Source organism: Neophocaena asiaeorientalis, unplaced genomic scaffold (assembly GCF_003031525.2).
Source record: "Neophocaena asiaeorientalis asiaeorientalis breed wild unplaced genomic scaffold, Neophocaena_asiaeorientalis_V1.1 scaffold70, whole genome shotgun sequence".
In the NCBI taxonomy this organism is placed as follows: domain Eukaryota; kingdom Metazoa; phylum Chordata; class Mammalia; order Artiodactyla; family Phocoenidae; genus Neophocaena; species Neophocaena asiaeorientalis.
Genome location: NW_020175410.1, coordinates 8,295,449 through 8,309,258, shown reverse-complemented (window position 1 = coordinate 8,309,258; position 13,810 = coordinate 8,295,449). Strand labels below are relative to the sequence as shown.

The following is a 13,810-nucleotide window of genomic DNA, read 5'->3' as shown; positions in this document are numbered from 1 at the left end:
TGGCTATTTCCTTTCCCATGTTAGGGAAGTTTTTGACTATAATCTCTTCAAATGTTTTCTCAAACCCTTTCTTTTTCTCTTCTTCTCCTGCGACCCCTATAATCCGAATATTGGTGCGTTTAATATTGTCCCAGGGGTCTCTGAGACTGTCCTCATTCTTTTTTCTTTTTCTGCTCCCTGGCAGTTATTTCCACCATTTTACCTTCCAGCTCACTTATCCGTTCTTCTGCCTTAGTTGTTCTGCTATTGATTTCTTCTAGAGTATTTTTAATTTCAGTCATTGTATTGTTCATCACTGTTTGTTTGCTCTTTAGTTCTTCTAGATCCTTGTTAAATGTTTCTTTTATTTTCTCCATTTTGTTTCCAACATTTTGGATCATCTTTACTATCATTACTCTGAATTCTTTTTCAGGTAGGTTGCCTATTTCATCTTCATTTATTTGGTCTTGTAGGTTTTTACCTTGCTTCTTCATTTGTAACAGAGTTTTTAGTCATTTCATTTTTTTTTTTTTTTGATGGGTGGGGCTGTATTCCTGTCTTACTGATTGTTTGGCCTGAGGCATCCAGCACTGGAGTTTGCAGGCAGTTGGATAAAGCTGGGTCTTGGTGCTGAGATGAGGACCTCTGGAAGGCCTCAGTCCGATTAATATTCCCTGGGCTCTGAGGTTCTCTGTTAGTCCACCGGTTTGGACTCGGAGCTGCCACCACCGGAGCTCGGGCCCAACCTGTGGCCTGGGAACCAGATCCCGTAAGGCTGTGGCGTGGCAAAAAAAAAAAAAAAAGAAGAAAAGGAGCAATACAATAACAAAGAATAAAAAACAAAATAAAATTAGAAAGATAAAAAATATATTAGGAAAAATAATATAATTGAAACAACTTCAACAAGGTAAAATAAAACTGTAACAGAAAAAAGAAAAAGAAAAAAAGGGGGGTGGGGGAACAAGCCAAAAGGAGAAGAACAATAACAAAGTATAAAGAATAAAATAAAATTAGAAAAATAAAAGATTTATTAGAAAAAATAAACATATAAATGAATGAAGAACAATTTTGTTTGAGCATGGGGTAGGGCCTAGGCTCAGGACCCATGCAGCCAGAAAAGGCCTTGGGGGTGGGGCCTGGGCAGGCGATGTTCAAGCATCGGGCAGGGCCTCTACTTAGGACCTACAGAAGGGGAGAGGCAGCACCTCCAAAGGAGGGCCTTCAGAGTGTGGAGTTCTGGAGTTTGGAGGCAAGGCCGTGGGTGAGGGTGTGTGGGTGCAGTTTAGGTCCAGCTCATTGGAGGGGTTCTCTGAGTGTAGAGGTAGGGCCCTGGGTGGGGGTGTAGGGATGGGGTTTGGGCTCTGCACAGCAGGAGGGAGGCTCTGAGGGCAGAGAATTAGGCCCGGGAGCCCAACAGGCTCTCTGGTGCCTAAGTGGACAGGGAAAGCACTGGCCGCGTTCCCTTCCATTCCTCCACGACCCCACTCCCCATCTCCCCCCGGGGTCTCCCCAGTCCCCGCTGGACCCCTGACCATGGGTGTGTCCCGCTGGGTGTAGGAACTCCTCCCCTCCCCCAGCCACCCCTCAGGGGTTCCAGTCCCGTAGGTCTGGCCTTTACTTTTGCTCCCCCTTCCCTCCCTCCCACTCCCTCAGGACCCATGCAGCTGGAGGGGGCCTTCGTGGGCAGAGGATCAGGACCGGGATCTCAGCAGGCTCCCAGGGGCCCAAGTGGGCAAGGGAGACCTGGCCACGCTCCCTTTTGATCCTCTGCCCTCCCATTGGTCCCCCAATTTCCCCCTTTGGGGGTGGGATCCCTTCCCCTCCCCCAGATACCCCTCAGGGGCGCCAGTCCCATCCCACCTCCACTTCTTCTCCCCCTCTCACTCTCCCCATGCCACATGTCCTACCCAGTTGCTGGGGGTTTCTCCCGTCCCCTTAGGTGTCTGTGGTCCCTCATCAGTGCCTGGTAGGTGCCCTAGTTGTGCAGAGACGTGAATTCCATGTCCTCCTAGTCTGCCATCTTGACTCTGCCCCCCAATCTTAAACTTAGGAATTATTTCTGGAATTTTCCATTTAATATTTTCAGACCATGGTTGACTGTGGAAAGTGAAACTGAGGATAAGAGGGGACTACTATAATGCAAAACCAGCGTTGATTTTTATTGTTGCACTAAATTGTAAAACCTGAATTGGTAGGTGATAATACCGCAAATTGGATATATAAAAATTTGGGAGAATCAAGGCTTAGATGTTGAGGCAGTTAAAATCTAACTCATTGCCATGATAGTTTGGATAATAGCAATAACTCATCTTGTTAAAATAGAATTGCACTGCTTATGATGAATCTGTTGGTAAATAAGGCCCTACTGATAGTTGGTTAAGTGGGGTTATTATGGCTAATCATATCTTGGAAGAGTACTATCCTTGCCAATTTTTAAACTTATTTTGAATTTTTACCCTTCAAATAATTTACGTGGAAATTACTAACAACTACATATCTTTGAAATTTTCCTTGTATGAGCAATGGTGAGAATCTTTTAAAGCATATGTTGGAAATATAACCTTTCAAGTATATTTACTTCATATACTATAATTTTAAAAAAAATCATGACTGATACAGCGAATTTTTTAACAGGATATCGATACCATGTTGTCCTACCTTATTCTTTCTATTTAAGGCAGACCGTTTTTGTTTTTTGGTATTGGTAATGTGTGATGCTTGTTTACACATTCTTAACACAATTAAGCAATAGCATTAAATCACAGAATTAGAGCTAACTGGCCAATCTGTAGATTGAATTTAGCACCCAATTCATATTTTTCCCTTTTATTACATTATGTTTATGGTAACCGCGTGGAGATATAAATTTCAGGAAGTTTCCAGTTCAAAAACCTCAGGCTCTCACCCAATATAACACATTTATACAACATTTAAAAGTACAAAAGCTCTTTTTGGTTAAGGGACAATACAAGAAAACTCATCATTTAATGACACCAGAAGTGCCGGTCCACGCTGTCCCAGAAAAAGGTTACCAAATCTGTTTCTTGGCTCTCATTGGTGAGAATGCCCCCCTCTGATACTCAGCACAAGATGAGTGTTTCTACACCAAATGTTGGAGCCTAGGTTTTCAGAGTCCAAGTTGATGGCCACCACTGGTCCTTGGGACTTGGGAGCACCCAATTTAAAGTCCCTTATCCCAGTGGTCTTCACACTGACGTAAGGCCACCCATTTATGAGATACAGGAAGAAAATGTAACTTCCATTTTTTTCATACATATTTTTATTTTTTATATCATATGTAAATTTCTACTTAGGTTTACACTATATATAACATATTAGTAATATAATATATACCTCATTTATAAATAAATAACTGCACATATTGCTGCATACTTAGATATTTACTATTAGGAGTACTCAGTCAAAATAACTTGAAGACCACAGTTCTGACAGTAGCTAATCAGAGAGAATGGACACTAAGGGGAGAAATGGGATCCTTTGAAAGTGATAGACAAAGGTCCAGTGATTAACAATATAATAAAAAAGTATAGACTAGAATATTATATGTATCAAGGGATTTGTTTATAGATTCTTTATATACTTATTATAAAACATAAAAATGATCTCTATTGTTCACCAAGTTAACAGGGGTTTTAATAACTATAAGTAGACTACATACAACTTTCATAATAGTTTGGAGCAGTTTAAAGTTCAGGCACAAGTTTTTCGCATATAGTAGCTTTTCATTTTCTGGTTGTGGCTGTCCTTTAGGCCCTTTTTATTGCTATAAATGTTCTTTTTCAAGGGATAAACTGTTTTTGTCTTTTTTTTCTTGGTGGAGGGAATGTAAAGTAACTAAGAAGTTTTAAACAAATTATTATAAATCAGATTATGAGAGAGACATGTTAATTTTCCGTGTTTCGTAAAGTTGCTAAAATTTGTGCATATTGCTTTTATAGCCAGAAAAAATATTTAAAAGAATTAATAGAATTAATTCCTAGTAATAGAACTAAAAACAATCTGCATATCTTCTAAATTACGTATGGTAGGGGAAAAGGTAAGGAGAAAAAGAAGTAAACAGTAAAACATAGAAAACAAGTAGCAAGGAAGAATTATAAGAGGAAGAAAAAAGTTATGTGACAGGTTTAATCAAGTTTGTTATAACAAATATAAGTGAGATGAACATACCTTTTATAAGGAGAAGACATACTCTAAAGTTTTTTCAAAAAGCCTAATTGCATACAGTGTACAAGAGTCACACCGAAACAGCATGATTGAAAGAAATTGAAAATAAAAGAATAGGCAAACCAGACACATTATAATAGAAAGAAAGCATAAAGGGGTGATAATGTTCAATTTGACAGAGCTTAAAAGTAATAAATGGAACAGACTACAGTGGTGAAGCATATAAGCCATAATGATGATGTCATGAATCAATATATCACCAAATTATACAGAACTAAATTTCTACGAACTTTTTTTGTTTGTTTCTTGTTTTTGGCCACACAGCGCAGCTTGCGGGATCTTAGCTCCCCGATGACCAGGGATTGAACCCATGCCCCCTGTAGTGGAAGTGCGGAGTCCTAACCACTGGGCTGCCAGGGAATTCCCCAGAACTAAATTTAAATGATAAAAATTGCAAGAGATAAAGCGAATTGTTATATCTCAAGAGTAGTTTAGAAATTTTATAGTAGTTCTCTAAGTCTGTGACAGATAAAGCTAATAATTTTATTATTATTATATTTTTATTTCAGCTGATGTACAAGAAAAATAACTGTATTCTGAAAACAGAAAATATATGTTCTCCATGACTTATGAAATATTTATAAAAATTGACCATGATTTTTGGTCACAAATAAAATTTCAGGTCATTCCAAAGAGTAGAAATAGACTGTCCTGACTCTCTGCCTATGGCAAAATAAAATTAGAGCTAAGTAATAAAGATAGGGAGGAAATTTTGTAATTTTCAGATCTTCTCTAACACCCTTGGGTCAAAGAAGAAATCAGAACTGCAGTTGTAAGATAAAATTGGCCCTCCATCCCTCTGTGTCCAAGGATGTGGAACGTGGAGAGGTGGATGGCCAAATGTAAGGGACTTGAGCTTCCTCAGATTCTGGTATCTGTGAGGGTCCTAGAACCAGTCCCCCACAGAAATGAGGACGACTGTATGTAAATAATATGATAGTTCACAGTATGCTGCATTTTCTTTTGTTTTCCGATTTAAAAAACCCAATTTTGTATTTTGGTTTCAGAAGGATAAAGGACAGTATTCAGTAACAAATGTTTCTCGGCTCTCTGTAATGTGCAAGACATTTTGTTTGTTGTGAGATATAACTCTGAGTAAGACTGAGCCTTGGTGCTTGTAATCCACTGGATTTTATTATTCAGTGCACATTAGTAGTAACTTATTTGAGATGCAGATATGAAAAATCCTTGATAGTTTCTTTGTAAAGAAACTATAGAGTTCAGTATGATCATTTTAATTTTCAGCAGAGGTACCTATGGTACCTATATGGAGAGGAGAAGTAGATTATTATAGTAGATTGATTGAACTGTGTAGACTGTCTGGAGATCTTGGTTCCTTTTTACCTCTATCACCTGTTAGCAGTTCTGTTTCATTGGACGATTTAATTTTATCCCTCTGGGCTTCAAATTCTTCATCCATAAATGAGGAAGCTGAATTAAAATGTAAGATTATTTATACATGTTATTTTTGTGTAGCTGTGAATAAATTCATTTATAAGTATTGAGCATCAACTTCTTTTCAATCTGTAGGGACCAAACTTATGCTCTAGTTGGGGAAGAAAGACAAATTTAGGGCTCCACGTAAGCAGAGAGTGCGTATATCTTTAAAAAGGACAGAGATGGAGAAAAGAAGGCATTGGGAAAGGTTTCACAGAGGCAGTGTGACACCTGAGCTGATCTTCAAGATAAGTTTTTGTCAAGTGAACAGGGAAGGAGAACATTTTAGGTGCAGGAGATAATAGAAAGTATAGAGGCAGAGAAGTGAGTGTTTTACATTTGGGAAATTGCAGTTAGTTTGTATGGCATTTAGTAGTTAACATGGGTTTATGGAGGAGTAGCAAGACATCAAGTATTGATGTATATGGGAGCTGAATTGTGAAAAATAATGGGCTTTAAGTTAAAGACAGTGAATAACCATGGAAATTTTTTTAAGCAGTGGAGGGAGGTGGTACTGTAAGATTTAGTTAGGGTGGATGCAGAGATAGCATTTAGGAAACTGGCAGTTGAGACATGATGAAGTCTTAATTAAAGTAATGGCAGTGGAGATGATATACAGGTTTTAGAATAGGTCTCTAAAATGGATGGGCTTTGTAGGGTGTGACAGCCCTGGAAGTGTATGCAAAATTTAATATGTGAATGTATTTTCCTTTGGGAGAGGGTCTATAAATTTCATCACATCACGCAGGAGGGCTATTAGGGTAAATATATATTGTAGGGAAAATTGACAGAGTGATATTTTACAAACTATGAAGGTTAAATAATTTTAAGTTTTACTTTATTCATTAGTGACTAATCTTTTTTCACTTTTTTATAGTGGACAGGCCAAAATCTCATCAAGTTCGAACCTCTGGTACAATAAGGCGAACCTCTTCTTTGGATACGATAACAGGACCTTATCTCACAGGACAGTGGCCACGAGATCCTCATGTTCATTACCCTTCATGCATGAAAGATAAAGCTACTCAGGTAAAATAAGCAAATCAAAATCAGTTTTATTATCCTGCAGTTCTGTTTTGATCACAGTAAAGAAAATTAATTTAATCAAATTTTCCCAGTTATTAAATATATTCAACCAAATCACGAACCCGTGTCCCCTGCATCGGCAGGAGGACTCTCAAGCACTGCGCCACCAGGGAAGCCCGAAAGCCATTTCTTTTAATAAACTTTAGACTAAGTATTTTTATCATCTCGGTTTTGAAAGTTTTAAAATTATTTAATATTTAATAAATAGCACATCAGTCTACATTGTGTGGTTTTTGAGACTTATAGTTTTAGGAATTATTTTCCTACAGAAAGTAATGACTAGTAACTGTATTAGAAAATACAGGCATAACTCGTTTTACTGTGCTTTTGCTTTACTATGCTCAGATATTGTGTTTTTTTACAAATTGAAGGTTTTTGGCAATCTTGCATGGAACAAGTCTATCGGCGTCTTTCTTCCAACAGCATTTGCTCACTTTATGTCTCTCTGTCACATTCTAGCAATCCTTTAAATATTTCAAACTTTTTCATTATTATTATATTTGTTATGGTGATCCGTCATCAGTGATCTTTGTTGTTACTATTGTAAAAAGATTATGACTTGCTGAAGGTTCAGACGATGATTAGCATTTTTTAGCAATAAAGTGTTTTTAATTAAGGTATGTATATTGTTTTTTTAGGATGTAATGCCATTGAACACTATAATAGAATACAGTAATAGTATAAACATAAATTTTATATGCACTGGGAAACCAAAAATTTGTGTGACTCTTTATTGCGATATTTGCTTTATTGTGGTGGTTTGGAACCGAACCTGCAGTATCTCCAAGGTATGCTGGTATAAGTAATTTTTGAAGAAAAGCTTGCACAGTTCCTGGAAATAATTTATAAAGTATTAACACATGGCTAAGGAAATATACGTTAAAGGATTTTTTTTCTGTTTAAAGCCAAAACTGAAATTCTTGAGAGAGAAATAGAAAATTTCCTGTTTGTCACACCTTCTCTATTTGTGGATCAGAGCTTTTGACTTGAAAAGTTTTCCTTCCATGTCAGAAAAAGATCTGAAAGCATCTTAATTTATAATTTCTGAATTCTTGACCATATCTTTATAGCAGTAGTCGATTAGCATTATGAACAATACTAAAAGTATAAGAGATGGTTATTGGCCTTAAAGAACTTACAGCATAGTTAGGAAGATAAGATGTAAATGTAAGAAAATTGGTAATAGAAGATAGAGTATTATTAGGTGTTAGATGAATGGAGCATTTAAATGTAAGGGAATTCAATGGAATGGGAACATTTTTGGCTTTGTGGGTTAGGGAAATAGGATTAGAGTTTCATGTCTGAAGAATGAGGAAAAGGGGAGAAAATTTTGGACATGATCTATGAGAATCTTCTCCAGTTTTGTAATTTTCTCAGGCAAGCTTGAAACCATAAAATTAGCTTCTTTATCATGAATCCTATCAATTTTGTCTGTGTAATATTTTTTGCTTTTGCTTTCCATTTTTTTGTGAGGGAAAGGAGCAGTTTGATATGGTAGGCAGTGGGATTCTCAAGTAGAAAGAACTAGCAAAACTTAGAGATGTGGGCCTGCACACTTAGAAATGGTCACAGATAATTCAAAACTATCTTTCTGGAGGAGTTGGACTCACAAGTGTGACAGAGTGTAGGTATAGAGTATAAAGAAAGAAGGTCAAGAGATCAAGGACTTAGTTTTTAGAAATGCACACAAGGGAAGGATAAAAAATTAATGTATTCACCTGGTAGCAACAAGAAGAGAAAGGAGTTTAACATTTACTGACTGTTGTACCATGTACTTTGTGTTTTTATATCCTGTGTTTCATTTAATTCTCAAAAGAACATTATAAAATTACACGATGGAGAAGCAGAAGCTCAGGGAAGTTAAGTGACTTAGTATCATAAACCTAGGAATTGTTGGAGCCAGGTTTCTAATACAGGTTAATTTGTCAGCCAATCTGAACTTCAATTTTATGGTGCTTTTAGGATAAATGGAATAGTGTGTGTGCATGTGTGTGTATCACCTAGTAGAGTAATTGACACCATTCTTAAAAATGGTAGCTATTCTTTTTAGGTTAAAAAGAAACCCTACCTTTTATTGAATATATGCTTTATGCTGACACTCTCCAAAAACATTATCGTATTCATTCTTCACCAAAACTCTAACAAGAGGAGACAGAAAAAGAGCAAAAGCTAAGAGAAGAAATAGTCGAGCCTTAGAAACCAAAAGAAAAGTTATTTTAAGAAAGGAAAAATTATTAACAGTATCAGGTGCTACCGAGAGGTCATGGAAAATAGGGACTAGATTTAGGGATTAGAGGCATATTGTCTTGGAGAGTGAAATATTGATAATATGTTGAGAAGGAAGCTCAGATATTTGGGCGTTAAGAAGAGAGTGATATGGTGATAGAAGATAAGGGCGCTGGGTAGGTTTCTTAACCACATCTGTTTCTTTATCTGCACAATGGGATTAATGAAACCTAACTCATGATAATGTTGTATGACTAAATAGGGTAATATTTGAAAGTGAATATGGCAATACACAGGTTATTAGTAGTAGATACAGACAGGCCCATTTGTAACATCTGCAGGATCTGGAGCAAATATCAACGTAGACCTACATACCATATACATACTAAGTTAAATTAACAAACTGTTACATAAAATTCCCCCAAAAGCCTGAAGTCCAGGGTAGGGGCTTCTCTTGCCTGGGTCTGCTTATAGATTGTCTATTTGAGAAACCTGACATTGATAGGAAGGCCAAATATAGGCCTCATTTTACATATGATGTACTGAGGCTTAGAGAAGTTTAACTTGTACATGGTTATATAGCTAAATGAATATGAAGAGATCTGAATCCAGATTTGGCTGATTCCAAAGGTTTTGTGTTTTCTCCAGTTCCTCACTGCCTCTCATAGTAATCACTAAAGTGTATAGCACTTGACCTAATGCTTGCCTTACAAGCCTAAGAAATGGTCTTGCCCCGAAGCATTATTAGTTTAATTGAAGGTATAAGAGATGAACATATGTAATGGTTGTTATTGTCATGTCCATACCTTCTTGATTAATTCTTTAACTCTTGGGGAAGGAAGTAGATATTTTTACTTATTCAGTGGAAATTAGTAAACAGAAAGTGGTACAGTCATTGTGCTACAGATATTAAATACCTAGGCTGTCTGGCTTTAGTGGAGGGAATCTCTAGTATTTTCTACCTTTCATATTTCCATATTTCAGCTACCTTAATTATTGAGGGTTAGAAATAGAATTCTTATTGTTTAATGTATTTATACATTGGGCCTTAGTATAGTGTTGTGGGAAAGACTATGGACTTTAGAGACAGATCTTGTGTTCAAATCAAGGCCCAATGTGAGGGAACTTCCTGGGATAATGGAATTGTATATCTTGATAGAGATTTTGGTTACATGGGTGGATGTATTTATTAGAACTTACGCAAGTATACACTTGTGCATTCTAATATATAACTTAACTTTTAAAATACAGAATATAAATACTGACATCTAATTAAGATGTTTAGAGGTGAAGGATACTGCTGTCTGCAACTTACTTTGAAATGAATAAAAGATAAGATCAATAGATGATAGATAGATGAATATATATGTGATGAAGCCAACGTAGCAAAATGTTAAATATAGATTCTAAGTGTTGGCTTTCTGAGTATGCACTGAGAAGTTTTCTCAACTCTTCTATCTGTTTGAATTTTTAAAATAAAATGTTGGGGGGAAAATCATGGCCCATTGAATTAACTGCTATGTGTCTCACACTTCAGTTTCCTTTTTTACAAATTGCAGTTAATAATACCCAGGTTGCACATACACATATTTATTCTGAGGACTAAAAGAGACAGCTTCCCATTTTTGAGGCCAATGGGGAGATGGATAATTGCCAGTTTATTAGACTAATCTGTGTAGCTTAATAGAAAACTAAAAACCATTTGTAGAATTTGATGTTACTTTATTACATTAACCCTGCTGATACAACCTTTTTAAACAAGTTTATTACCGACACTTAAAACTGAACTTGTAGTTAAGGTTACTATAATCAGACAGTAGCATTTCCTCAGTTTTCACCCCACAGTCCAAAGTATAAATCCTCATCTATGGACAGATACGAAATCTACATGTGAATGTGTTTTTAAATGATAAAGTAACATATGCTCTTTGTAAAGTGGTCAAACAATAAAAGTAATATAGAGTAATAATCAGGGGTGTTTCCTCTGACTTCGCAGGTATAGTAATGATTAGAGCTGTTAACAAATATTCTCATCCTCTCTCCTTGACATATGATAAGATTATACTTCTCTGCCCACTTGAAGTTAAGTGTGGCCATGAGACTTGCTTTGGGAAGAAGCTTAAAAGAGCTGGTGCACCAAAACTAGACAAGTAACACCACAAGAAAGAAAATTACAGGCCAGTATCCCTGATGAACATCAATGTAAAAATCCTCAGTATAATATTAGCAAATCAAATTCAACAATACATTAAAAGGATCATACACCATGATCAAGTGGGATTTATTCCAGGGATGCAAGGATGGTCCAACATCTGCAAATCAGTCATTATGGTACACTACATTAACAAAATGAAGGATAAAAATTATACAATCATCTCAATAGATGCAGAAAAAGCATTTGACAAAATTCAATATCTCTCAACAAAGTGTGTATAAAGAGAACATACCTCAACATAATATAGGCCATATATGATAAGACCACAGCTAACATCATACTCAATGATGAAAAATTGAAAGCTTTTCCTCTAAGATCAGGAACAAGACAGGGATGCCGAGTCTTGCCACTTTTATTTGACATAGTATTGGAAGTCTCACCCAGAGCAATTAGGGAAGAAAAATAAAGGCATCCAAATTGGAAAGGAAGAATTAAAACTGTCACTATTTGCAAATGATAATATACTATATATAGAAAACCCTAAAGACTCCACCAGACAACTGTTAGAATTAATAAATGAATTTGGTAAATTTGCAGGATACAAAATCAAGATACAGAAATCTGTTGCATTTCTATACACTAATATCAAACTATCAGAGAAATTAAGAAAACAATTCATTTACAGTTGCATCAAAAATAATAAAATATCTAGGAATAAATTTAACCAAGAAGGTGAAAGACCTGTATGCTGAAAACTATAAGACATTGATGAAATAAATTAAAGAAACACATAAATGGAAAGATATTTCATGCTCATGGATTGGAAGTATTAATATTGTTAAAATGTCCATACTATTCAAAGCAATCTACAGATTCAGTGCAATCCCTATCAAAATTCCAATGGCGTTTTCACAGAACTCGCACAATTCTGAAATTTGTATGGAACCACAGAAGACCCATAGCCAAAGCAATCTTGAGAAAGAACAAAGCTGGAGGCATCTTACTCCCTGATCTGAAATTATGTTACAAAGCTGTAGTAATCAAAACCATATAGGCGTAAAAGCAGACACATAGATCAATGGAACAGAATAGACAGCCAAAAAATAAACCCACGTATATATGGTCAATTAATTTATGACAAAGGAGCCAAGAATATACAATGGGAAAAGGATAGTCTTTTCAGTAAATGGCGTTGGGAAAACTGGACAACCACATGCAAAAGAATGAAACTGAGCCACTGTCTTACACCATACACAAAAATTAACTCAAAACGGATTAAGGATGTTCAACATACACAAATCATTGTGATAACACCACAGCAACAAGAGAGAAGACAGAAATCATGTTCATCTCAATGGGTGCCGAAAAAGCATTTGATAAAATTCAACATTCATTCATGGTAAAAAAAAAAAAAAAAAAAAACTCACCAAAGAGGGTATGGGGGAATATATCTCAACATAATAAAAGCTATTTATGACAAACCCACAGCCAATAAAATACTCAACAGTGAAAAGCTGAAAGCCCTCTCTCTAAAATCTGGCACAAGACAAGGATGCCCACTGCCACCACTTCTATTCAATGCAGTATTGGAAGTCCTGGCCACACCAGTCAGACAAGAAAAAGAAATAAAAGGTATCCAAATTGGAAGGGAAGAGGTAAAATTGTCATTATATGCAAATGACATGATACTTTATGTAGAAAACCCTAAAGACTCCACACAAAAACTATTAGAACTGATAAACCAAATAAGCAGGGTAGCAGGGTACAAGATTAACATACAGAAATTCGTTGCATTCCTTTACATTAACAGTGAAATATCAGAATGGGAAAGTAAAAGAAAAATCCCATTTAAGGTCACGTCCAAAAAAGAAAAAAAATACCTAGGAATAAACCTGACCAAGGAGGTGAAAGACTTATGTGCTGAGAACTATAAAACATTGATTAAGGAAACCGAAGGTGATTCAAAGAAATGGAAAGGTATCCCAGGCTCTTGGATTGGAAGAATTAATAGCATTAAAATGTCCATACTACCCAGAGCAATCTACAGATTTAATGTGATCCCTGTCATATTACCCGTGACGTTTTTCACAGAATTATAACAAATAATACTAAAATTTATATGGAACCACAAAGGACCCAGAACTGCCAAAGCAATCCTGAGGAAAAAGAACAAAGGTGTAGGCATAACCCTCCCAGACTTCACACAATACTGCACTGCTACAGTAATCAAAAAAGTTTGGTACTGGCACACAAACAGGCATATGAATCAATAGAGAGCAGAATAGAGAGCCCAGAAATAAACCCACACACCTACGGTCAATTATATCTTTGACAAAGGAGGCAAGAATATACAATGGAGAAAAGACAGTCTCTTCAGCAAGTAGTGTTGGGAAACTTGGACAGCCACATGTAAATCAATGAAGTTAGAACACTCCCTCACACCATACACAGAAATAAATTTGAAATGGCTTAAAGACTTAAATATAAGATGTGACGCCATAAAACTCCTAAAAGAGAATATAGGCAAAACATTCTCTGACATAAATCATACCAATGTTTTCTTAGGTCAGTCTCTCTCAAGGCAAAAGAAATAAAAGCAAAAATAAACAAATGGGACCTAATGAAACTTAAAAGCTTTGCACAGCAAAAGAAACAATAAAGAAAATGAAAAAAACAACCTAT

The 13,810-nt window shown here is 36.1% G+C and overlaps 1 protein-coding gene across 1 annotated transcript in view; it reads left to right on the top strand.

Annotated features, from left to right (window-relative positions):
• The window catches only part of GLCCI1 (glucocorticoid induced 1), a 118,655-nt gene that overhangs the window by 28,442 nt on the left and 76,403 nt on the right, over nt 1-13,810 (top strand). The window contains exon 3 of the mRNA XM_024767020.1: nt 6,539-6,690. Coding sequence (XP_024622788.1) covers nt 6,539-6,690 — 152 coding nt within the window. The remainder of the gene's footprint in view (nt 1-6,538; nt 6,691-13,810) is intronic.